Genomic DNA, 26,787 nt, shown 5'->3' on the forward strand with positions numbered 1-26,787 from the left:
TTGAAAGATTTAGATTCAAATAATTGAAACAAATAACTTTATAACTTTATGCTTTTCTTTAGCCAGCAGCCATATCACCCTGTAGCCCAAGACTGGTTTCCCACTGAAGCTAAGCAGGGCTGAGCCTGGTTAGTACCTGGATGGAAGACCAACTGGGAACACTAGGCTTCTGCTGGTAGAGGTGTTAGTGAGGCCAGCAGGGGGCGCTCACCCTGTGCTCTGTGTTGGTCCTAACGCCCCAGTATAGTGATGGGGACACTATACTGTAACAAGCACCATCCTTCAGATGAGACATTAAACCGAGGTCCTGACTCTCTGTGGTCCTTAAAAATCCCAGGATGTCCTTCGATAAAGAGTAGGGGTGTAACCCCGGCATCCTGGCCAAATTTGCCCAATGGCCTCTGTCCTCTGTCCATCATGGCCTCCTAATCATCCCCATATATACTGATTGGCTTCATTACTCTGTCTCCTCTCCACCAATCAGCTGGTATGTGGTGGGTGCTCTGGCGCAATATGGCTGCCGTCGCATTATCAGGTGGTGCTGCACATTGGTGGTGGATGAGGAGATTCCCCCCTTCTATGTAAAAGCACTATATAAATGTAACAAATTATAATTATTATAATTCGCTATTTGGGTGTATGTGCTAGGGCTGCGTAAAATCTGGCATTGGAGAATCATCTCCCTTAAAGTTTAGAAGTTGGAATTTGATTTGATTTAGCCAAACTCCACAGGAGCTTAAACTGGAATTTGAATTAGAATGAAAGGAAGTGGAATTTACTGAAAAGCAGTTCACAGAAATCGAAAACACAAGTAATGCATTCTAGAATATGAAGTGTTGTTCTACCCTGGTCAATAAAAATATCAGTACAATGACAATCTTTTTCTTTTTTACAAAGACAGTAGTCTTTTCACTTTGCTGGGTATATTGCTGTTGGATTGAATATAAACACAACTCGGCAGAAAGAAACAGATCTTTACAGCAGCAAAAAGCCAAAACTGTAAGGATTATGGGATTGCATAGTTTTCTTGCACATCATATGAAACTTCTGCTCATGCCACAACAGTTTTGCATTTGAGCTGCAGACACATATTTAAGCTAGCATAGCAAGAACAATATTACACAGGTGCTATTAGACAAGACATTTACTGTATGCTCATACAAACTAGACCCTCAACTCTTCTGAATGCAATTAATACTACCTAAAACGTAAACCACAGAGTAAAATAATATACTGGAAGTACCAACTGGACGTATTCAACAAATAGAAATGTAAACATTCACTTTACTTTTTCGTATCACTTTAAGTTACATTTTTGGAGAAACTAAGCAAAAGACTTACTGACAGTTCCTGTCAAGCCTTCACTGCTGCTTGTATGGATAAGTGACCTAATCCTCAAAATACAAACAGCAGCTGAGCTATATTTATGATTTTTCCATATAAGCACATGCTGTTTATAACTTTGAGAGTCATAATATCACTATGAGTCCAGTTTACTTCATGCCATGTCTGCTGAGATTTAATGGCCCAATAAAAAAATCTGTCAAAGATATTATTTTTCATTTGGAAGGATGACTTGTTATCATCCCTCTCTGGTAATAAATCTTTGAGGTTTTTAAGATTTTAATTTTATCTCCTGCTGGCAAAAGTTGGGAGAATTCTTGGAAAACCAGCCACGCTGTCCTCTCTGCCCCTTGCTCATGTGATCACCAATAACATTTATATCAAAACCTTAATTGCAATGTAAACGAACAAAAGGAACAGAAAAAGCAGTTTTAACCGACATATAAATTCACCTGAAACAGAATCTCAGTGACATTTGACTGCTTCTTTGCATCTGAGATTTTCTCTGCTGTGCCAAGTCCCATTAGTTTTAAAGATGCTGCACTGAAATAGGACCTCGGCAACATCAAATTAAAGGTTTCAAAAAGGCAATGCATTTGTATGAAAAAAATCTAATATCTACAAGAAAGTTACAATCTAGAAAAAAAGTATGGACTGTGACAAACTATTATGCCATGTCTATTAACCCAACGTCCATTATCTGTGTGTACCAATGTAATGGTATTACTCACATTAGTTGAATGACAACATCTTCATATTTCCTCTCCGGAACAGAGAAACATCACACCATAGTAAAGTGACATGACCAAATCTGGCTGGGCAGTTCTGCTGAGTGCTCAGTAATGACACTATATAAACGGGAGCCCCTAACCCGAAGAACTACAGTGAACAAGCAAACTAAGGTGGGGAACTCCACATTTTAATTTAAGAATTAATGTAGAATGCCTGAGTGTTCTTAATCCAATAATATATACTAACCCATAATTGTAGATGCTAATGCACTTCACTATCTCTTGGTCTTTTTCAGAATCCAGAACTTGACAGCTGCTATTTTCCTCTCGGAGCATCATAAAAGGTAAACTAAGTTACATTTACTGATAAGTAACTGATTACAACATTGTAATGACAAGATGGCCGGTTTATAATGTGAATACCTCTAGAAAAGTAGAGAGGCAATACTAATAAGCGTTAAGGTGAATATTTTACTCCACAGTGAAGACCAATCATGGGAGATGGTGAAATGGAGTGCTTCGGCCCGGCGGCCGTTTACCTCCGGAAGCCAGAAAGAGAGAGAATCGAGGCTCAGAACACCCCCTTTGATGCCAAATCGGCTTTCTTCGTGACAGTGCCGGACGAGATGTACCTGAAGGGTACTCTTGTTAGTAAAGAGGGTGGAAAAGCTACTGTCAAAACTCTGTGTGGGAAAGTAAGAATCATGGATAAACACTATTCCATATGTTACTGTGCTTAAGTCTACAGATGGTTAAAGATCTTCGGTTGAATATCATAAATATGTGTGTATGAAAGTCTTTCTTGATCACTGACCACTGTTCATTACAGACAGTCACGGTAAAAGAAGATGAAATCTTCCCCATGAATCCTCCCAAGTATGACAAAATTGAAGACATGGCCATGATGACCCACCTCAATGAGCCTACTGTGCTGTATAACCTCAAAGAGCGTTACGCAGCATGGATGATCTACGTAAGTCTCAGCAAATCATATTTTATTCCTGGGATGGGGCGGCAGCATTGTAAACCTGGACTATCTATCTCTGTTTCAGACCTACTCTGGCTTGTTCTGCGTCACTGTCAATCCCTACAAGTGGCTCCCAGTGTACGATACAGTCGTTGTGAACGGATACAGAGGCAAAAAGAGGATTGAAGCCCCGCCTCACATCTTCTCCATCTCTGACAATGCCTACCAGTTCATGCTCACTGGTAAGTGGATTCCAAAAGTGCCTCAACAAACGAGAGTAATGAAAAACTTTGACACAATGAAAAACACCCATCATTAATAATAATAATAATAATAATAATAAGGATAATAATAATAATACTAATAATAATAATAAAAAATTAAGAATTATACATGCCAGACAAGTAATTGGCAATGTTACTCGGCCATGTCACAAAGAAAGACTGTTCTGACGTGCCTGTGCAAATAATCCTAAAGACCAAACATAATACGCATGTACATGCCGTCACTGTTTCCAAAAGATTGTCATATTTTTAAGTTTACACGGAGATGATAATGGTATCCTTTTAAAAACGATTGCACTTTGAAACCTATTATAAAGTTTGTGTTCTCAGGCCACCAAAACGTGCAAATGAAAGTCCAGAACGCTGTTTTTAGTTGAAAACAATGTTGTGTAAGCAGATCCTAAATTGAATGAATAACTAATGATATTTACAACAGAAATGAATCAACAGTGAACTAACTTAAACTGGACAATGACTTTCTTATAGAGCCGCAGTAGAGCCAAAACAATCTCTCTTCCATTATAAATATGTAATATGCACTATTTAAATGAAGGTGACTTGACTAATATGTTCATCAATAAAGAAGTCAAGTCAAGTCAACTTTATTTATATAGCTCTTTTTACAATGCAGATTGTTTCAAAGCTTCACAGTGTTAAACAGGAAAATAATGCAACAGAATTTGATTCGGCTGTACGGCCGCTCCAGAGAAAACGGTGATGTCATCTAGAAGACTCATAATGTTTGTTGTCTTTAGTTAACACTTTTATAGACAGTAAACCATACCTGGCTGAGGTTTTTCAGCTGATGCAAATGGGTTGTAAGGTTGAAGAAGGCATTAATTTAGTAAGTGCTTCATAATGACCATGTAGGTTGTCTACAAACTGGAAGGTTCGATCCCCGGTTCCACCTGACCAAGTGCCGAGGTGTCGATGAGCAAGACACCTAACCCCAGCTGCTCCCGATGAGCTGGATGGCGCCTTGCATGGCTGACACCGCCATTGGTGTGTGAATGAGTGTATGAATGCGTGAATGTGAGGCAAATGTAAAACGCTTTGGATGGCCGTAGGTCGGTTAAAAGAGCTATATAAATGCAGTCCATTTACCATTTAACATTTACCATTTACTTTGCATCGTTGCATAATAAATGTTACCAAATCTCTTCTATAAGAATGAATCCAAATTAAATGTTACCCTTAGCATATAGCCTATTAATATATTAACCACTTAAACTCTGCGGACCCTGTACATACAACATGATACAGACAAAATTATTTGTTCCACTATCTTCCCACTATCTCTGTCTGCAGGGTACTAGAAACTGAATTTATAAGCAAAAAATCTAAATGTGTCTCTTTTTTGGGGGGGGGGGGTGTATTACAGCTTAACATATACTTACATGTTTATCACTTTTAGCAGGGGTTTATGAAACTTCAAAGGGTTTCCTTTAAAATTACAACAAAATTGTGTATTTAGAGACCACTGTATGTAGGTATGGGATGCTTTTCAATTTGGGTAGGCCAAATCCAGGTGGAAATCCCAAAAATGGTCCCTGAGCTTAAGAGGTTAATGCAAGAACAAAACAAAACAAAAGATAAATTAACTAAACATACTTTATAACACTTTATGCCTTCAAGTTAATATATAATATATACTACTAAAAAAACTACCTATATTTGGAAACCCTATTAACGTTTCATGGTTTAATTTCAGATCGTGAGAACCAGTCTGTCCTGATTACGTGAGTAAATATTCTTCTTCTGAAATAACTTGAAGCTTTTCGATTATAATGTAATCCATTGATGATTTATGACTAAATAAGGATCTATTGTGAACTTCCAGTGGAGAATCTGGTGCAGGAAAGACTGTGAACACAAAACGTGTCATTCAGTACTTTGCAACCGTTGGTGCAATGTCTGGAGCAAAGAAGGCAGAACCTGTCGCTGGAAAAATGCAGGTTAGTGAATATCTCTTCAAAATGTTGTTGTTGATTACAGTATTTGTATTTTACCTAATGACTATCTATTTGACCTACAATCACATATAGGGGTCGCTAGAGGATCAAATCATTGCAGCCAACCCTCTGCTGGAGGCTTATGGTAATGCCAAGACTGTGAGGAATGACAACTCCTCTCGTTTTGTAAGTTAAACTAATGAATCATTATAACATTATACAATTTCAGTCATACCTTCAAAGCTGCCAAAGAGTTGACCTTTGGGAAATGATTTCAATTTGCTTAGGGTAAATTCATCAGAATTCACTTTGGGACCACTGGAAAACTGTCCTCAGCCGATATTGAAACTTGTGAGTAACATTGTTTTAAACTACAATTTAAATGTTTAATATGAGGACAAAATGTGTATTTTTTGTGGTTTTGTAAGATCTGCTGGAAAAGTCAAGAGTAACATTCCAGCTGTCTGCTGAGAGGAGCTACCACATCTTCTACCAGCTCATGACCGGACACAAGCCGGAGCTGCTCGGTGAGAAATCGACAGTATTGTGCATTTCATTTATTACCATGTTTGAGATCACTGTTACTATACCGCACATCAACTCTTTACAGAGGCCCTGCTCATCACCACCAACCCTTACGACTATCCAATGATCAGCCAGGGTGAAATCACTGTCAAGAGTATCAATGATGTGGAGGAGTTCATCGCCACAGATGTATGTGGACTACATTATTATTATTAGTAGTAGTAGTAACTGCTTACAAAAGCTTGCAAGGCATGCAATATAAGATACCCTTCTATTTGACTCAATCATGTGTGATTCATTTGGTCATTGTATGAACAGACTGCCATTGACATTCTGGGCTTCACTGCTGATGAGAAAATCAGCATCTACAAGCTGACAGGTTCTGTGATGCATCATGGGGGCATGAAGTTCAAACAGAAGCAGAGAGAGGAGCAGGCCGAGCCTGATGGCACCGAGGGTAAGATGTACTATTAGCCCATACTATTAACATGTAAACATTCTTCTTCCATTCCCCTCTGGCTCTCAGCGAAGGCGGTCGCATTCTCTCCTCTCTCCTCTCGTCTCCTTACTCCCTCCTCTCCTGCTTGCTTCTCTCGTCTTGTCTAGTCTACTGTCTTAAACTTGGGAGACTCTCCACGCACTGCTCTCGAACTAAAAATTATGGATTTGATCAACTGGTCTCTCAACGCAATTGACACCATCTTCTCGACGAGAAGCTTGGGTTCGGGGGAACCTAACTGCCCTGCCGGAACGTTTGCTGCTGGCTACACGATGGACGCGTGGGAGAGGTGGCATGTTGTGTGTCTAGCGGCACTTTCCGTAGAGGACATTGAAGACATCTACCTATTCGGATTCATGGTAACAGGGTTTCTGCTGATTGGATCAGGCATTGCCCTGGGATATCGAAAAATTCAGAAAGCGGTGACAGCTGTTCAAAGCTCCACAGGGCTGCCCGTCATGATTGAAGCAGTGGGTAGAGCGGTCATCTCCCAAACTGGGACTACAAACCGCAACATGGATAACATCATGGAGTTGCAACGCAAGATGGATGTCATCACGGAAAAGCTCACTGCTTTGCAAAATGGTTTCAGAGACCAGAACGAACTAAGAGAGTAGTCATAAATTGTGGCTACTCGCTCCCAGACCAAACAAATTCCAACCTTATCTGCTTTCGGCTCCCTCAACCAGCACGGTCTTGGCCAAGGCCGCTGCTGAGACAACAACTCCTCCAGAAGAGCACTGCAGGGAGACGCTCTTGCATTCATCCCCCAACCACCTGCTGACTCGGACTGGGATCTGATCAAGGTTGTCTCCATAACAACGGGAGCACCGAGATTAGGGTGCCAGGCGTGACTCTCCAGGCCTACACAAACATGCACATGAACTTTACAGACACACACACACTTATGCACACACCCATCTCTCACCTTCGCCGCTTTGTACCCCCAGTCTGACAAGCGGGTCTGTGACCAGCGCCTGAGATGGCTGCAGGACCGGGACGCCTGGCTGTGCTGGGACACCTCAACCCCCCACTCCTCTCCCCTGTTGCAAGTCGTGTTTCATGTTGTATTGTGTGCTCGTGTTGCTGAGATGTTTTTTTACTGGTCTCAAACTGTGCTCCCGTAGGAGCATAGTCTGGGGGTTGTTGTTTTTTTTTCATCTCCTCACCCCTCCCTACCTATCCTCATGTTATGCTGTATTTTCTGTCCAACTCAAGAAGGCGCCGCATTGAATGGCGACTCGGTGTGACTCGCATAACACCAAATACATTTCACTGCCAGTTGTATATTGCATATAATTGTGTATGTGACAAATAAAATCTCTTGAATCTTGAATCTTGAATCTCTTGAACATTCACTTCTTTAGCGACAATAATGTGTAAAACTGTTCTTCCTCAGTGGCCGATAAAATCGCCTACCTCATGGGCCTCAACTCCGCTGACATGCTGAAAGCTCTGTGTTACCCCAGAGTCAAGGTCGGAAACGAGATGGTGACCAAAGGCCAGACAGTACCACAGGTGATCACTTATCTTCTTGAATTAAGTTAGAAATGTCTGGGAGACATTCTTTGTCATCTCAAGAAGTAAAAGTGTAAGGATATGATCTACATTGACCTTTGAATTTCTCAGGTGAACAACGCAGTCTCTGCGCTCTGCAAGTCTGTCTATGAGAAAATGTTCTTGTGGATGGTTATCCGTATCAATGAGATGTTGGACACAAAGCAGCCTAGACAGTTCTTCATTGGTGTGCTGGACATCGCTGGATTTGAGATCTTTGATGTGAGCATCAGCTATCAAAGTCTCTGTTACAATCAGGATATAAAAGATAATAGACAACCGTAAGAACTTGCCTCTGTTTAATTATCAGTTCAACAGCTTGGAGCAGCTTTGCATCAACTTCACAAATGAGAAACTGCAACAGTTCTTCAATCACCACATGTTTGTTCTGGAGCAAGAGGAGTACAAGAAAGAAGGCATTGAATGGGAGTTCATTGACTTTGGTATGGACTTGGCTGCCTGCATTGAGCTCATTGAGAAGGTAAGAGACATTCAGAAAATTAAAATGATTATTCATATTGTGCCTGTACTTGAGCTTGAATATTTCTTCACCAGCCAATGGGCATCTTCTCCATCCTTGAAGAGGAGTGCATGTTCCCCAAGGCTACAGACACAAGCTTCAAAAACAAGCTGCATGATCAGCATCTGGGCAAAACTGCAGCTTTCCAGAAGCCCAAGCCTGCCAAAGGTAAGGCAGAGGCCCACTTCTCTCTGGTGCACTACGCCGGCACTGTGGACTACAACATTAATGGCTGGTTGGACAAGAACAAGGATCCACTGAACGACTCTGTCGTGCAACTCTACCAAAAGTCATCGCTCAAAGTGCTGGCCTTCCTGTATGCCGCTCATGCAGGTGCTGAAGGTACGACCATCTGCATTTCCTCAATTACTTTGTGTTTTAGTTATATACAAGACACATGTTTATAAAAAAAAATCAGAGTGTAACACACTGTGATCTCAGATTCTAAAGTTTCATGAAAATTTGACATCTTGCTATGCAAGATAATGAATAGACTCAACAAGATTCAAAATAGTGATTTATTGAAAGGGTTGATGGAAAACAACACAAGATCAATAAAGACAACTTCTTTCATTGACATAAACAGCTGAGGGAGGCGGAAAGAAAGGCAAGAAGAAGGGTGGTTCCTTCCAGACTGTCTCTGCACTTTTTAGGGTAAAACAGATTCTCTCTTTTAATGAAGGAGGTGAACTTTTACACCATTAAAGATTATACTAATGACAAACATTTCCACAGGAGAACTTGGGAAAGCTGATGACAAACCTGAGGAGCACTCACCCTCACTTTGTGCGCTGCTTGATTCCTAATGAGTCCAAGACTCCAGGTAAACTTAATCCCTGAAGACTCAAGTGCATCACAGTTAACACTTAAAATACATCTGGAACCTTAAGGACATTTTCATTGCAGGTCTGATGGAGAACTTCCTGGTTATCCACCAGCTCAGGTGTAATGGTGTGCTGGAGGGCATCAGAATCTGCAGGAAGGGTTTCCCCAGCAGAATCCTCTATGGTGACTTCAAGCAGAGGTAAAGACTCCTTTTTTGAAACCACTGAATTAGAGATGATGCACCACCTATTCTTCACCATTTTATGAATATTTTTCACAAGAACATGACTCTTTTCTGAATGTCCTCTAGATACAAAGTATTAAATGCTAGCGTCATCCCTGAGGGACAGTTCATTGACAACAAAAAGGCTTCAGAGAAACTCTTGGGCTCTATTGATGTTGACCACACCCAATACATGTTTGGGCACACCAAGGTGATCAAACCCTACTAACCCTAAACTGAAAGTATATGAACACCCAAAGATATAAATTCTGTCATTATTTACTCGCCTTCACGCCGTAACTTGTAACATTTACTTTCTTCTGTGGAGAAGATATTTGAAGAATGTTTCAGCTGTTTTTATTTCTCCATACATTGAAAGTTACTGTGTTCCAAAATGAACAATCTGAGTACATTTTTACATGCATTTTTGGGTGAAGCATCTGAAATTCAATCATTCCAGTAATTGCATGGAAAACAAAAAGCTAAATTACACAATGGCATTCTAAATAAGTCTGTACTTGCAACTTTGATGCAACAGTTTGAGGAGGGAAGGCCTTGCACTGGATGGTGAAGATGAATTTGCTTCCATTCAAACAAAAGAGCATCAAAAAGGTCAGGCACTGATGTGCGGATGATGTTTGCCTTTCAGTCTGCGTTGCAATTAATCTAAAATCTGTTCAATTTGTGTTTGGGTTTGGGCTTTGTGCCAGTCAAGTTCTTCCCCACCAGACTATGGTATTTCTTCATGGACAGGTACATTGTGCACAGAGACATTGTTATGCCTCCCCAAACACTTGAGTCAAAGTTGACAGCACAGAATTATCTAGAATGTTATTGTATGTTATAGTATAGAATATCATTTATTTTCACATCTAAGATTATGAGGATTACTTGGCTTCTTTAAAACTAATAACTTCCGAATGTTCTTGTAGGTTTTCTTCAAAGCTGGTCTCTTGGGTACTCTTGAGGAGATGAGAGATGAGAAACTAGCAACGCTGGTTACCATGACTCAGGCTTTGTGCCGTGGATATGTCATGAGGAAAGAGTTTGTCAAAATGATGGAGAGGAGGTATGAATGAACTTACAAAACTGTTTGGAACATAACTGTTTGTTATGAAAGATTGATAATGACTAATTTACTAATTGCAATTTACACAGAGAATCAATTTATTCCATCCAATACAACATCCGCTCATTCATGAATGTGAAACATTGGCCATGGATGAAGCTCTACTTCAAGATCAAGCCTCTTCTAAAGAGTGCAGAGACAGAGAAAGAAATGGCAGCCATGAAGGAGAACTATGAGAAAATGAAGGAGGATCTAACAAAGGCATTAGCTAAAAAGAAAGAGCTTGAGGAGAAAATGGTGTCAATTATTCAGGAGAAAAACGACCTCCAACTGCAAGTAGCATCTGTGAGTATTTCAGCTCTTTTGATGCTAATATGGATGCTACAGCTATGAACATAAGCCATTAAACTAAATACATCTCAATGAACAGGAAGGTGAAAACCTCTCTGATGCTGAGGAGAGATGTGAAGGTCTCATCAAAAGCAAGATCCAGCTCGAGGCAAAACTCAAAGAGACATCCGAGAGACTGGAGGATGAGGAGGAAATCAATGCTGAACTGACTGCCAAGAAGAGGAAACTGGAGGACGAATGCTCTGAACTGAAGAAAGACATTGATGACCTGGAGCTCACATTGGCCAAAGTGGAGAAGGAGAAACATGCCACAGAAAATAAGGTCAATAATCTTTTTACATGTTCTTCACACTGCTGATTGTTCAGGGTCTTGAGAATGAAACCAGTGAACAATGTCTCCATTTAGGTTAAAAACCTGACGGAGGAGATGGCCTCTCAGGATGAGAGCATTGCTAAGCTGACCAAAGAGAAGAAAGCCCTCCAAGAGGCACACCAGCAGACTCTTGATGACCTTCAGGCAGAGGAAGACAAAGTCAACACTCTGACTAAATCTAAGACAAAGCTTGAGCAGCAAGTGGATGATGTAAGATATTTGGCATGACAATAAGAGCATGAATCGATGGGAAATTAATTTTGTGCCTCTATGCCAGAATTAAATGCTCTGGTTTCTGTAACAATAGCTTGAGGGCTCACTGGAGCAAGAGAAGAAGCTCCGTATGGACCTTGAGAGAGCCAAGAGGAAGCTTGAGGGTGATCTGAAACTGGCCCAGGAGTCCATAATGGACCTGGAGAATGACAAACAGCAATCAGATGAGAAGATCAAAAAGTGAGTGGACATCAGTTTAACACAATTACACATTTTTGTTTTTTAAATGTAAGTATTCTGCACATTTTACAAAACACTACTTTAAAAACAGGAAAGACTTTGAGATCAGTCAGCTTCTCAGCAAGATTGAGGATGAACAGTCTCTGGGAATACAGCTTCAGAAGAAGATCAAAGAATTTCAGGTAACACTAACCCTAATCTTTTCTCTTTATTTTATCAAGTAGTGGCACAGCTGGGAAAACCCACATTACCAATAATCACTGGGTAATTTGATTTTCTTTCTTTCTTTAGGCCCGTATTGAGGAGCTGGAAGAGGAAATCGAGGCTGAGCGAGCTGCTCGTGCTAAAGTGGAGAAGCAGAGAGCTGATCTCTCCAGGGAACTGGAGGAGATCAGTGAGAGGCTTGAGGAAGCTGGTGGTGCCACTTCTGCCCAGATTGAGATGAACAAGAAGCGTGAAGCTGAATTCCAGAAGTTGCGTCGTGATCTGGAAGAGTCCACCTTGCAGCATGAAGCTACAGCCGCAGCTCTGCGAAAGAAGCAGGCAGATAGTGTGGCTGAGCTCGGAGAACAGATCGACAACCTCCAGCGAGTCAAGCAGAAGCTGGAGAAGGAGAAGAGTGAATACAAGATGGAGATTGATGACTTGACAAGCAACATGGAGGCTGTGGCTAAAGCAAAGGTAATGTCACTAGAGGATTATTAATATAAAAGCATCTTTACAAACATCTAGATAATAATAATAAAAATAATAATAATACATTTATTTAATATAGCAACTTTAAAAGTTGCTTTCTCAAAGCGCAAACAAGCAAACATAAAAGAGAAAACAACACACTTTAAATACAAAAATAAACTAATAAAATAAATAATCAAGTAAAAGCAATCCTAAAAGAGAATGTTTTGAGAAGGGATTTAAAAGTCACTAATGTATTTGCTTCCCTGATGCCAGCCGGGAGAGAATTCTAAAGCTTAGGAGCATAAGAAGAAAATGCTCTATCACCCCTAGAACGAAGCTGTGTCTGGGGAACAACCAAGAGACCACTCTGAGAGGAACGCAGATTATGACATGATGTGAAAGGCATTAAAGGGGTGGTAAAACACATTGTTTTGAAGGCTTGATTGTGTTTGTGGGGTGCACTGTAACATGTGTTCATGCTTCGTTTAAAAAAAAAAAATCATTATTTTTCATATATTTGACATTTATTCTACACTGCTCTGTCCCTCCTTGTAAAACGGTCTGATGCTTTCCGGGTTGTATGAAGCCAGTCCCTCAAAAATACGCAATGGGCTCTGATTGGTTAGCTGGCCCAGTGTGTTGTGATTCGCTAACCGCAGTGTACGTTTGTCGGAAACGTCACGCCCCTTACCTTACCGGTAGACTGTGCTTTGGTCAGTATTAGAAACGATGGCGTCAATAAAACCACACCAATCTGAGCCCGAATCAGACCCAGAACATTTTAGTGAAGATGATCGAGCAGAACCTGTTCAGTCCTAATGAGTAAAGACTGCGGATCTATAGTGATCGCTACTGAATGGCACTGTTACTTTTCTATTTTTAGAACGATTATAGCCAAATATCTGTCGCAAGAACTATTAACCCAAAACACTAAACACTGGCTTTACTATAGTAGCCAAATCACACACAGAACCATGTTTAGCATGCCTGTAGATAAATAATACATAAAAGCTCTAATCAAAGAATCATTTACACTAATGCCCAGTTCGCTGTTGAGATTTTAACGTTAGTGTTTGTAACGATAGGTGTTCGTCGGATAACGTTAAGTATGAATAAGCATTTAACAGACTGGTTTGCAGAACAGTGTTGTCATCTGTTTACTTCCTTGCTACAATCTATTACAGGAAAACACATCGATGAAATATAAATCAGACTTACAGGTTGTGGCCCGTAAACAGCTTCTGTTTGTAAATCCAGCTTTCAGGTCAAGCCGTTGTGCATATCCTGTATTGAACTTGCGAACATTGTGAAAGTTTTCCTCCGTGAAATGTGCTGCGGGAGGGAGCCCCGCGCGCGTCGTGCATTCACACACTGGCCGCGTTTGTCTCACGCAGCTGACGTTGTGCAAATCCGGTGTTGAACTCGCGAACATTGTGAAAGTTTCCCTCCGTGAGATGTGCTGCGGGAGCCCCGCACGTGCCTGTTCCCTTCTGTCTCATACACACGTGCATATAACATGTTGTATGTTAAACGCTCTGCAACGCACCCCTGTCCCTATGAAGGCTGAACAAAGCAAGTACCCCAGACCTGCAATCCGGATGAATATAACAGCGTTTCCTCGGCATCGCGGCAACAACACTCCAGCCTAACTATACCACAACAGCGCCGCGATACAAAATGGCGCCCCGACCCCCCTATTTAATATTCTCGGAGGAGGGGTTTATGTAAATATTGAGCCTGGTGATGTCACCAACCCTGGAGGAATGTGTGTAGTCGCCTACTGGCCGTTTGCTGTAGTTCTTAGAAATGGATTTCTTTAAAAGCAAATATCTCCCTTTGCTTTAAACTTTGAACGTTGTAACTTTGCAGATGTTGTTTATGCTAAAGCAGCAACATTACACGCTAGCTAAAGTTAGAATAGTGAAATCGTGGTTTACCACCCCTTTAATAGATCAGTCAAGTACTGAGGAGCCAGATTATGCACAGCCTTAAATGCTGACATAAGGATTTTATAATCAATACGGTACCTGACAGGGAGCCAGAGCAAAGACTCCAAGACAGAGGTAATATGATCATTAGCCCTGATCCAAAACAAAATTCTAACAGCCGAATTTGGTAAATATTGAAGTTTGTCAATTGAGGATTTAGATACTCCAGCTAGAAGACCATTACAGTAGTCAACATGTGAAAAGACAAACAAGTTTATCAACCTCTCAGCAACTGAGAAGGACAACATAGGACATAAACATGCTATATTTCTGAGATGAAAAAAGGATATAACCTTAAATCTCTTTAGGCTAATTTAGAGAAGATGTGCCGTACCCTGGAAGACCAGCTGAGCGAAATCAAATCCAAGAGTGATGAAAATGTTCGGCAGTTGAATGACATGAATGCACAACGTGCAAGACTTCAGACTGAAAATGGTAAGACAGAGTAAGCTACACGTGTAAAAACCTTAAAAAAAAGAGTTAAAACATTTGTATGCTATTATATTTCATGGTAATATCTATAACCTGTTTCCAAGGTGAATTTAGTCGGCAACTGGAAGAGAAAGAAGCACTTGTTTCACAATTAACTAGAGGAAAACAGGCTTACACACAGCAAATTGAGGAACTCAAAAGACATATTGAGGAAGAAGTCAAGGTAGAGTTATACATAATTAATTAGCTTTTTTATAATATAAAAAATTGTATAGATGGTAACTCAAAATGTTCTGCCTGATAGGCCAAGAACGCTCTGGCCCATGCGGTTCAGTCTGCCCGCCATGACTGTGATTTGCTCAGAGAGCAGTATGAGGAAGAGCAGGAGGCCAAAGCTGAACTCCAGCGTGGGATGTCTAAGGCCAACTGTGAAGTGGCTCAGTGGAGAACCAAATATGAGACTGATGCCATCCAGCGCACTGAGGAGCTTGAGGAATCCAAGTAAATACATCAATGGAAAAAGTTTTCATTTCCCTACATTTAACATGACAAATATTAGCAAATTTTAATAATTTAATTTAATTTTCCTCAGGAAAAAGCTGGCCCAGCGTCTGCAGGATGCTGAAGAATCCATTGAGGCGGTGAACTCAAAGTGTGCCTCTCTGGAAAAGACCAAACAGAGACTGCAGGGTGAAGTAGAGGATCTCATGATTGATGTGGAGAGGGCAAATGCATTGGCAGCCAACCTTGACAAGAAGCAGAGAAACTTTGACAAGGTAAGAAAGACATGGATAACCTGTAATACTAACCCTAAGCTAACCCTGTGAACTTAGCTAATTAACAATGACTACATTTCTCTCATTATCAGGTGCTGGCAGAGTGGAAACAGAAGTATGAGGAATGTCAGGCTGAACTAGAAGGTGCTCAGAAAGAAGCTCGTTCTCTCAGCACGGAACTTTTCAAAATGAAGAACTCCTATGAGGAAGCTCTTGACCACCTCGAGACCCTGAAGAGGGAGAACAAAAATCTGCAACGTAATGTAACTTTTATTTGTACACCAAGGACTAAAAAAAGAGATGCAATATAACAGAAAATCTTACATTTATGATTTTTAAACCCTTTTAGAGGAGATTTCTGACCTCACTGAGCAGCTTGGAGAGACTGGAAAGAGCATTCATGAGTTAGAGAAAGCCAAGAAGACAGTGGAGTCTGAGAAAACAGAGATCCAGACTGCACTTGAAGAAGCTGAGGTGCCATTCCTATGATGCTAACATTATGACACGATAGCTTTGCATAATATTAAAACACTGAATAGGTCTAAAAACGTAATTTTTGCTAATTATTTCTTTCTTAAATCCTCATAAAAATGCTTGTGACCAATTTAAAAAGTACATTTTTGTCTTTTGTCCTTGTAGGGCACCCTGGAACATGAAGAGTCCAAGATTCTTCGTGTGCAGCTGGAACTGAACCAGGTGAAGAGCGAGATTGACAGGAAGCTTTCTGAGAAGGATGAGGAGATGGAACAGATCAAGAGGAACAGCCAAAGAGTGATCGATTCCATGCAGAGCACTCTGGACGCTGAGGTCAGGAGCAGAAATGATGCCCTGAGAGTCAAAAAGAAGATGGAGGGAGATCTGAATGAGATGGAGGTCCAGCTGAGTCATGCCAACCGCCAGGCTGCCGAGGCCCAGAAACAGCTCAGGAACATCCAAGGCCAACTCAAGGTATCTGTCTGTAGAACGTGGAATTGCAATAAATACTTAATGTTTGACAAAATGAATATGATACATGAATTAACCAAAGCAAGAGAGCTAACAAAGAAAGAATGTTGCCACAGGATGCCCAACTTCACCTTGATGACGCTCTCAGAGGACAGGAGGACATGAAGGAGCAGGTGGCCATGGTGGAGCGCAGGAATAACCTGATGCAAGCAGAGATTGAGGAGCTGAGAGCTGCACTGGAGCAAACAGAGAGAGGCCGCAAAGTGGCGGAGCAAGAGCTGGTTGATGCTAGCGAGCGTGTGGGACTGCTGCACTCACAAGTACAAACAATAACTTCATACTTCTGGTCAACCTTATTTATATAGCGCTTTTAACAATGCAGATTGTTAAACTAACAAACAGACTTCTAACAAATTCAGGACACACAACAAACTTTCATATAAATGTACACTAAACTAACTGCTTAAATCCCACAGAATACAAGTCTTATCAACACCAAGAAGAAGCTTGAGGCTGATCTGGTCCAAGTTCAAGGTGAGGTGGAAGATTCAGTCCAGGAGGCCAGAAATGCAGAGGAGAAGGCCAAGAAGGCCATCACTGATGTGAGTGTTGACATTCTGCTTCTCTACTCTGATTTAAACAGTTATTTGTGTTGTGTTTAGGTGCATGTGGTAACAAAGGTATTTTTATCTATATTGGTTATATTTCAGGCTGCCATGATGGCAGAGGAGCTGAAGAAGGAGCAGGACACCAGTTCTCATCTGGAGAGGATGAAGAAGAACCTGGAGGTGACTGTCAAAGACCTGCAGCACCGTCTGGATGAGGCTGAGAGTCTGGCCATGAAGGGTGGAAAGAAACAGCTCCAGAAACTGGAGTCCAGGGTAAATTTGAGTGTTCAGGAGCTTAACAAAACACATTATTAGATGTACTGGTCATAGCAGAGATTTGACAGGTGAAACAATAACTCTCTACTGAAGGTGCGTGAGTTAGAGTCTGAAGTTGAAGGCGAGCAGAGACGTGGTGCAGACGCGGTGAAAGGAGTGCGCAAATACGAGAGGAGAGTGAAGGAGCTTACCTACCAGGTAAAACTACCCAGGAATTAGAAAAGTTTCACCTTTTACAATATACAGTTTAACTAAGGCCATAACCAATATTTACACCCAAAGACTGAGGAAGACAAGAAGAACATGACCCGACTTCAGGATCTGGTAGACAAGCTGCAGCTGAAAGTGAAGGCCTACAAGCGCCAGGCTGAAGAAGCTGTAAGTCCAATATCAAATGTCTTGAGCATGAAGTTTTAGCATTGACAAAAACGTCCAGCACCATGAACGCACTGCAATGAAATGGGTTGGATATCTTGTGTAATCTTAACAGGAGGAGCAGGCCAACACTCACCTGTCCAGGTACAGGAAGGTGCAGCATGAGCTGGAGGAGGCTCAGGAGCGCGCTGACATCGCAGAGTCCCAGGTCAACAAGCTGAGGGCCAAGAGCCGTGATGTCGGGAAGGTATTATACAATTTTTTTTTGTAATAGGGGTAGAGGGTTGATCTTAATATACACTGCTTAATATACAAACGTTTCTGACTGGAAAAGACATGCAACTTCATTTTTGTAAATTTAAATGTCTTCTTATTTACTGAAGAGCAAGGATGAAGAATGAAGATGAGACATCACCACACATCTACAAGCAAGCATATAATATGACTTATACTTTATCTTACATGTCCATTAAATGCAGTTTCTCAAGGTTCTCTGACTCTTTGTCTGTTTTTGTAGACTAGTAGATCATAGCACATGTCAAGGTCACAGGTTAATTTCTCAGAAAAAAAATTATTCATACCTTGAATGCAATGTAAGTTACTAAGGAAAATATATATCGAATATACAGATGTGTAAATACTTTTACAGAAATATCTCATTTTAAAATTCAGCTTAATTACAAAACCAAGTCTAATATATAATACAACAGAGCTATACAGTCCAAGATCTATCTATCTATCTATCTATCTATCTATCTATCTATCTATCTATCTATCTATCTATCTATCTATCTATCTATCTATCTATCTATCTATCTATCTATCTATCTATCTATCTATCTATCTATCTATCTATCTGTCTATCTGTCTGTCTGTCTGTCTGTCTGTCTGTCTGTCTGTCTGTCTGTCTGTCTGTCTGTCTGTCTATCTATCTATCTATCTATCTATCTAAGCCACGTATTAACCCCAAGATGACTGCAGTTTTTGGGGCCCTTGATATGTTTTGACATGGCCTGACATTTGTGCTTATTTCAGCTACTTATAACATACTATTGACCAACATGTAATTTGCTATATTCAGCACAAACTATCCAACCGTAATATGTGAACAAAATGTTTTTTTTTATTTTTATTTTTTAATATATTGATTATGCATGGTTTCTAAGTTTTTGGGGAAAAATTGTCACCGCAATAAGGCCACAAGACACATATTGAATAGTTCCTCACAAGCAGAGGTGTCAAGTAACGAAGTACAAATACTTCGTTACCTTACTTAAGTAGAAATTTTTAGTATCTATACTTTACTGGAGTAATTATTTTTCAGCCTACTTTTTACTTCTACTCCTTACATTTTCAAGCAATTATCTGTACTTTCTACTCCTTACATTTTAAAAATAGCCTCGTTACTCCTATTTCGGCATGTTTTCATTCCGGCTTGTCATAAAATAAAAAAAACTATCCAGATAAATCGCGCCATCCGGACAGAGTGAATTTGATTGTGGTTGGATGAGAAGGATAAACACAAACCATTCCGACACCCTATTGGGTTGTAGGCTATCAATCACGCCTGCACCTGCACAAATCACACACCATGTTGCCAGATAGGGCGGGTTCTCGCCGACGAGCACGTACTTTCAGCCAATCAGCGATCAGCAGGCAGACGTGCTCAGCCTCATTCATGACTTTAGCCGGGTTTTTAGCGCGATGACTCGTAGTGAATCAGTGATCGCTATGCCAGTGGCATAAATACACAGTAAGTTGTATCTACAGTAAAGAGTGGGAGAGTGACTCAACTCTCAAACGTGAATTACACCTGTGACTCGAAGACTCTTTATAAATATAACCGTGACTCCTGTCCATCATCATACACACACTTAGGACATCTGCAACTAGCAACCCCGACAGATGCTGAAAGATGTTAAAATCAACGACTAATCCGTTTTGACTGTGCTAAATGTGCATGTGCCATGTACTTCACGAAAGACATACTGTAGTTTTGTCAAAGCAAAGTGCAACACAAGGGTATGCGCATTGTTGTTATGTATTTGTTGACGGATTATTGTACAGTATCAATGAATTACGCATTTTGACATTGGTGTGTGCATTAACGTGTGAAATGCCTGTTAATTACATTGCTTTTTCCAATCTCTATATTGGGCACTTTTTGCGCGTAAATTGGCTTCTTACTGTTGACATTGAAAATCTTGTGTTTTTCTAAGGGATTGCGGTTTTGACAGTTTCTACCTGGACATATAGTCATATTTGAACCGTTTTACTGGGAATTTTTTTTTTTTTTTTAATCATCAATGTTATGCTTTAAGGAGATAAAATGGTAACTTACTTATCAACATTGATTGGTATGGCAATAAAATAATATCACATTATTTTGGCAGTTAAAGTTTTGGGGTTTTTTCTTGGAGTGACTAGTTGCCTATAAGTATTGTAAGAGGTGCAAAATTATTATCAATAACCAGGCATGTTATCAATAACCATTTTTTAAAAAATATATAAATGTACATTTGGTGAGGTTTTTGGGCTGGAAATTGTTGACCCAATCTGGCCACACTGATCACACATTCAAAAAATGGTTATTGATAACATGCCTCTGAATTTTGACTTTTTGCACCTTTACAATATTTATAGGCAACTAGTCATCAAATCTTCCACTCCATGAAACACGTTAATGCTCAGTAGTACACAATATGGTTCTTTAATGTATTTGCATTGTCTTAAAATGCGTTCATTTTCAATGGGAATATATGCGGCTGAAACGCGTTGCCAAGTGCATCTAAAAATGTTCAACATTAACTTTTTAATATAACATTATAGTCATTATGGCCTTCAGAAAAATGTTTTTTTGAGGAGGTGGGGTATGCACTGTGGCGCGGCCTAATCTTTTGTCCTTAAAGGGATACTTCACCCAAAAATTAAAATTCTGTCATCATTTACTCACCCTCAAGTTGTTCCAAACCTGTATGAGTTTTTGTTCTGAAGATATTTTGAAGAATGTTTGTAACCAAGCAGATAGAGCAACCATTGACTGCCATAGTAGGGGGAACATGCTATGGCAGTCAATGGTTGCATATAATCTGCTTGTTACAAAAGTTCTTCAATCTTCAGAACAAAGAAACTCATACAGGTTTGGAACAATTTGAGTAAATTATGACAGAATTTTCATTTTTGGGTGAACTACCCCTTTAATGGCATTTTTTCCCGCTTACATTACTTTTACTTTTATACTTTAAGTAGTTTTGAAACCAGTTACTTTTACACTTTTACTTGAGTAAAAAGCTTGAGTTGATACTTCAACTTCTACAGAAGTCTTTTTAAACCCCAGTATCTATACTTCTACCTGAGTAATGAATGCGAATACTTTTGACACCTCTGCTCACAAGTCTTTCGAGTTATCAGTCTTGAGGGCCAGTATTTTAATACAGAATGGTGTGAAAATCATTTTGACAACTTATTCACCAACAACAATATAATAATTTAAATTTTGTAAGTCAGTTTTTGTGTCAGGCCTGCTGTAAGCATGGAAATGTTCATGGCCATGGATATTTATGTGATCTTCACCAGGTGAGACAAAAGACACTCCCCAATGGCTAATGGCCCATCAAAGTGGAATGCTGTGAGGCAGCCTGAACAAGGAATGTGAGGAGATTTTAAGATTTTAATCTGTTTTATTGTAATTCCTCTAAGTCAGCGGTCACCAACCTTTTCAAGCCAAAGATCCCTGACCTCAGCCTTGATGAAAGGCAAGATCTACTTATAGATTTTTCATGACCAATTCAGAGGTTTTTTTTATTTATTTCGAGAACATCTGTCGTTTTTTTTCTTTTTCTTTTTCTCTTTGCTTAAGCAAATTATTTTGTTGTTTATTTGCTCTATAACAGCCCAAACTAGCCTTAAAAAAATTAGCCATTTGAAATGTGAGGCAACCACTGCATTTTACCCAAACAAAGATACACACATGTAGCATGAGCAGTGTTTTTTTATTTAAATTAGATTGCATAATTTCAAGACTTTATTCAGCTTTAGCTTTGTGAAATTTATACATACGACACACCTGCACAAAACAAAAACAGATGGACTGAATAAAAATGCTAATTCACTTTTTGACAGTAGATGGTTTGTGTTGGAGCTCCGTCGCATTGATTCATAATCCTTGATTTTATTCTTAACACTCGCTTACAAACGAATACTTTCTATTATTTACAGCGTGTGAACATATCTCCGATACAATTCTCTATAAAAAACAATCGGATTGCTTTGATATCGCTACTTACTTACTTACTTATCGCTACGAACTTCCGCTACTAGCCGTAGCCCGCTAGCATTGCAAGCGTGGTAACTTATTTACACCCAGTAACCACTGAAACCTACAATTCGCCATCGTAGCACATCTGCTACAATGGCGAATAACTCGGATGTGTGTCTAATGTTACCTTTGAGTGCATGTGAGGACACGTTCGAGCTGCATTCGGTGCAGTTGGAGTTGGAGCCGCTTGAAACATCGCGTGCCGATGCCCTCAAGTCAGTGGATAGCAACCTTTTGACTCCGACCTCGTCTACTCCGTGTGTTTCTCTGGCACAGGACCCAAGCACCCAGGACGCGATCATCATCCCTGGCTTCGTTCACTCCGGCACGACACAGCGCCATGGACCCTGGGTGTTTCCACAGCGGAAGACGCGAGCCAGGACCAGAGCGAGGACCTCTCCGCCCCTCCCGGTCTTCGAGATCTCCACCCGGAACCGCTTCTCCCCTCTTCGCGAGATGGAACGCGACGCTGTGGTCATCGGTACTTCCATCGTCCGGCATGTCCACGCTACCTCAAGTAAAGGCAAGGTTATCACTCACTGCTTTCCTGTTGCTCGTGTTCTCGATGTCGCTGCGCAGGTTCCCGAGATCCTGAACGGTGACGAGCGCATCGGAGCTGTCGTGCTGCACGCGGGAACGAACGACACCAGGCTGCGGCAGACGGAGGTTCTGAAGAGGGACTACAGGAGTCTGGTCGAGACAGTGCGCAGAACATCGCCTGAAGCAGCGATCATCGTATCTGGACCCCTTCCCATGTACCGACTAGGACATGAAAAGTTCAGTAGATTACTTGCTCTAAATTAATGGTTAATGTCATGGTGTAATGAACAGAAGCTGCTCTTTGTAAATAATTGGAATCTTTTCTGGGAGCGACCTAGGCTCTTCCGTCCTGATGGCCTTCACCCCAGCAGAATCGGAGCGCCTCTTCTGTCGGACAACATCTCCAGGGCGTTACACACCACCATATGACTAGTAAGTCAAAGTCCAAATCACAGTCTTTGCTGTCCTAACTTAATTGACATAAGTACCAATGTAGAACATTATATAGAAACTGTGTCTATTCCTCGTTTAGTGAGGTCAAACATTAAATCTACTGTAGGATCTAGGAAAAATCTAATTGTGATTAAACCAGAAAATCTCAATATTAGTGAACAAAAACAATTTCTAAAACTAGGTATTCTAAACATTAGATCGCTCACACCTAAGGCGGTTATTGTAAATGAAATGGTCACAGATAATAGTTTTGATGTACTTTGCCTTACTGAAACCTGGCTTAAGCCAAATGATTATTTCGGTCTTAATGAGTCTACTCCACCAGGATAATGTTAAAAGCATGAGCCCCGTCTGATTGGTCGTGGCGGCGGTGTTGCAACAATCTATAGAGATATTCTTAATGTTACTCAGAAAACAGGTCACAGGTTTAATTCGTTTGAAGTACTAGTGCTAAATATTACTCTCTTAGATGTAAGAAAGAAATCCGTATTATCTCTAGCCTTGGCTACTGTATATAGACTCCAGGGCCCTATGCTGATTTCCTAAAAGAGTTTGCAGACTTTCTCTCAGATCTATTGGTCAACGTCAATAAAGCATTAATTGTTGGAGATTTTAACATACACGTAGATAACACAAATGATGCGTTAGGGGCTGCGTTTACAGATCTATTAAACTCCTTTGGGGTCAAGCAAAACGTCACTGGTCCGACTCATCGTCTTAATCACACACTAGATTTAATTATATCACATGGAACCAACCCGACCGATATAGATATTATACCGCAAAGTGATGATGTCACTGACCATTACATGGTAACTTGCATACTGCGTACTGCTGAAATCTGTCATGTTGCGCCACGTTATCGACCAGGCAGAACAATCCTTCCAACCACTATAGATAGATTCTCAAATAGCTTACCTGATCTGTCTCAGCTGCCTAAACAAGGCAGATGAACTAGAGGAAATGACTAGCAGTATGAGCAACATTTTCTCTAGTACATTAGAAATTGTTGCACCAATTAGATTAAAAAAGGTTAGAGAGAACTAAAGCAGCATGGTACAACAGTGCTACACATGTTATCAAGAGAGAAACTCGTAACTTAGAGCGTAAATGGAAACAAACAAATTTAGAGGTCTTTAGAATCGCGTGGAAAGATAGTATGTCACGTTATAAAAAGGCCCTAAAAGCAGCCAGGGCTGAGCATCTCCGCAAACTAATAGAAAATAACCAAAATAATACATGTTTTTTATTTAACACCGTGGCTAGACTAACAAATAAACAAGCATCGCCTGAGCAAAATATTCCGTTACAGTTTAGTAGTAATGATTTTATGAATTTCTTCACTGAGAAAATAGAAAGCATCAGAAACAAAATTGTAAATGTACAATCTTTAATGATGTCTTGTGATTCAACCTCAATTATCCCCCCTCAAGAACTGCTACACTGCTTTACAACTATAGGACAGGAAGAGCTAAATAAACTTATCATTGCATCTAAACCAACAACATGTTTATTAGATCCAATATCCACTAAACTACTGAAAGAGTTGTTACCTGTAGTGGAAGAGCCTCTTCTCAATATTATTAACTCGTCTTTATCTTTAGGTCATGTTCCAAGAATATTCAAGTTGGCAGTCATAAAACCTCTCATTAAGAAGCCACAATTAGATCATAATAACCTAGCAAATTACAGACCCATTTCAAATCTTCCATTTATGTCTAAAATACTAGAAAAAGTTGTGTCTGCCCAATTGTGCTCTTTCTTGCAAGAAAATTATATCTATGAAAAATTTCAATCAGGATTCAGGCCGCATCATGGCACAGAAACCGTGCTCGTTAAAATCACAAATGATTTACTTCTAGCTTCTGACCAAGGCTGTATCTCAATACTAGTTCTACTCGATCTTAGTGCTGCGTTCGATACTATAGATCAGGGGTGTCCAAAGTCGGTCCTGGAGGGCCACTCTCCTGCAGAGTTTAGCTCCAACTTGCCTCAACACACCTGTCTGGGAGTTTCTTGTATGCCTAATAAGACCTTGATTAGCTAGTACAGGTGTGTTTAATTGGGTTTGAAGCTAAACTCTGCAGGACAGTGGCCCTCCAGGATCAGGATTGGACACCCCTGCTATAGATCATAAAATACTCTTAGATCGACTTCAAAATTACACTGGTGTTCAGGGACAGGCATTAAACTGGTTTAGATCGTACTTATCAGACCGCTACCATTTTGTCTGTCTAAATGGGGAAAAATCAAAGATAACGTCAGTAGACTATGGGGTGCCACAAGGATCCGTGTTAGGCCCTCTGCTATTGTCAATATATATGCTGCCACTTGGTAATATTATAAGAAAACTTGGAATTAATTCCCACTGTTATGCTGATGACACTCAATTATATATTTCATCACGACCAGATGAAAACGCTAAATTATCTAAACTGACAGCGTGTGTTGAAGATATTAAATACTGGATGACGTGTAATTTTCTGCAATTAAATTCAGATAAAACGGAGGTATTACTTATTGGTCCAAAAAACTGCCCACAAAACCTCTCACAATACAACTTTAACTTGGAAGGATGTCACTTTATCCACTACAGTAAAAGACCTGGGTGTTACAACCCCAAATCAGAAAAAGTTGGGACAGTATGGAAAACGCAAATAAATAAAAAAATAAGTGATTTCTAAATTTACTTTGACTTGTATTTCATTGCAGACAATATGAACACAAAATATTTCATGTTTTGTCTGGTCAACTTCATGTCATTTGTAAATATGCATCCTTTCCTGTCATTCAGACCTGCAACACATTTCAAAAAAAGTTGGGACAGGAGCAATTTAGGGCTAGTAATGAGGTAAAATGGTTAAATAATGATGTGATTTGAAACAGGTGATGTCAACAGGTGATTGTAATTATGATTTGTTACAAAAGCAGCATCCAAGAAAGGTCTAATCCTTTAGGAGCAAAGATGGGCCGAGGATTGCCAGTTTGCCAACAAATACGTGAGAAAATTATTGACATTTTTAAAAACAATGTTCCTCAAAGAAAGATAGGAACAGATTTGGATATTTCACAATCAACAGTACATAACATAATTAAAAGATTCAAGTAATCTGGAGGAATTTCAGTGCGTAAAGGACAAGGGCGCAAGCCTAAGCTGAACAACCGTGATCTCCGATCCCTCAGGCGGCACTGCATCAAGAATCGTCATTCATCTATAAGCGATATCACCACATGGGCTCAGGACTACTTTGGCAAACCTTTGTCAAGTACCACAATACGTAGTTACATCCACAAATGCCAGTTAAACTGTACTGTGCCAAAAGGAAGCTGGTTGTCCTGCATCATCAATAAACAAGCTACAGTTAGTCCAAAACGCAGCTGCTAGAGTTCTTACTAGGTCAAGAAAATATGATCATATAACACCAATTTTATCATCTCTACACTGGTTACCTATTAAGTTCTGTATCAATTACAAAGTATTGCTAATGACCTATAAAGCCCTAAATGGTTTAGCTCCAGTGTATTTAACCGATCTTTTATCGCCCTACAATCCATCGCGCTCTTTAAGATCACTAAACTCGAGACTTCTGGTCATTCCTAGGATATCTAAGTCCACTAAAGGAGGGAGGGCATTTTCACATTTAGCTCCTAAACTCTGGAATAGTCTTCCTGATATTGTTCGAGGTTCAGACTCGCTGTCCCAGTTTAAAACTAGATTAAAGACG

General features: G+C 40.2%; 1 protein-coding gene across 2 annotated transcripts; it reads left to right on the top strand.

Moving 5' to 3' along the window:
- The first annotated feature begins 2,222 nt into the window (after positions 1-2,222).
- Positions 2,223-18,242, top strand: LOC307121037 (myosin heavy chain, fast skeletal muscle). Of its 2 annotated transcripts, none has more exons than XM_079808426.1 (41): positions 2,223-2,246; positions 2,372-2,419; positions 2,538-2,770; positions 2,905-3,048; positions 3,128-3,284; positions 5,038-5,065; positions 5,167-5,281; positions 5,372-5,464; positions 5,566-5,629; positions 5,707-5,805; positions 5,889-5,992; positions 6,122-6,260; positions 7,702-7,820; positions 7,932-8,081; positions 8,170-8,340; positions 8,415-8,721; positions 8,966-9,033; positions 9,115-9,202; positions 9,286-9,403; positions 9,515-9,638; positions 10,360-10,496; positions 10,586-10,841; positions 10,927-11,169; positions 11,254-11,430; positions 11,528-11,673; positions 11,765-11,855; positions 11,965-12,354; positions 14,648-14,774; positions 14,876-14,994; positions 15,076-15,272; positions 15,364-15,547; positions 15,640-15,805; positions 15,897-16,021; positions 16,187-16,495; positions 16,609-16,812; positions 16,969-17,094; positions 17,203-17,373; positions 17,470-17,574; positions 17,659-17,754; positions 17,867-17,998; positions 18,135-18,242. In XM_079808426.1, exons 3-41 carry the CDS (start codon positions 2,570-2,572, stop codon positions 18,150-18,152), a joined length of 5,808 nt encoding a protein of 1,935 aa, XP_079664552.1. In that variant the 5' UTR covers positions 2,223-2,246; positions 2,372-2,419; positions 2,538-2,569; the 3' UTR covers positions 18,153-18,242. The 2 variants fall into 2 exon arrangements, with proteins under 2 accessions (XP_079664552.1, XP_079664551.1); XM_079808425.1 differs by having other exon boundaries at positions 2,226-2,246; positions 2,558-2,770.
- The last annotated feature ends 8,545 nt before the right edge of the window (positions 18,243-26,787 follow it).

The sequence above is a fragment of the Gobio gobio genome (genome assembly GCF_949357685.1).
Source record: "Gobio gobio genome assembly, chromosome: 24".
Lineage (NCBI taxonomy): Eukaryota > Metazoa > Chordata > Actinopteri > Cypriniformes > Gobionidae > Gobio > Gobio gobio.

Excerpts from the sequence above, each read along its gene's own strand:
- LOC307121037 (XM_079808426.1), top strand. The coding sequence starts at position 2,570 with ATGGGAGATGGTGAAATGGAGTGCTTCGGCCCGGCGGCCGTTTACCTC. Across the intron at positions 15,806-15,896 it reads GGAGAACAAAAATCTGCAAC|AGGAGATTTCTGACCTCACT; the intron begins GTAATGTAACTT and ends AAACCCTTTTAG. Across the intron at positions 16,496-16,608 it reads ACATCCAAGGCCAACTCAAG|GATGCCCAACTTCACCTTGA; the intron begins GTATCTGTCTGT and ends ATGTTGCCACAG.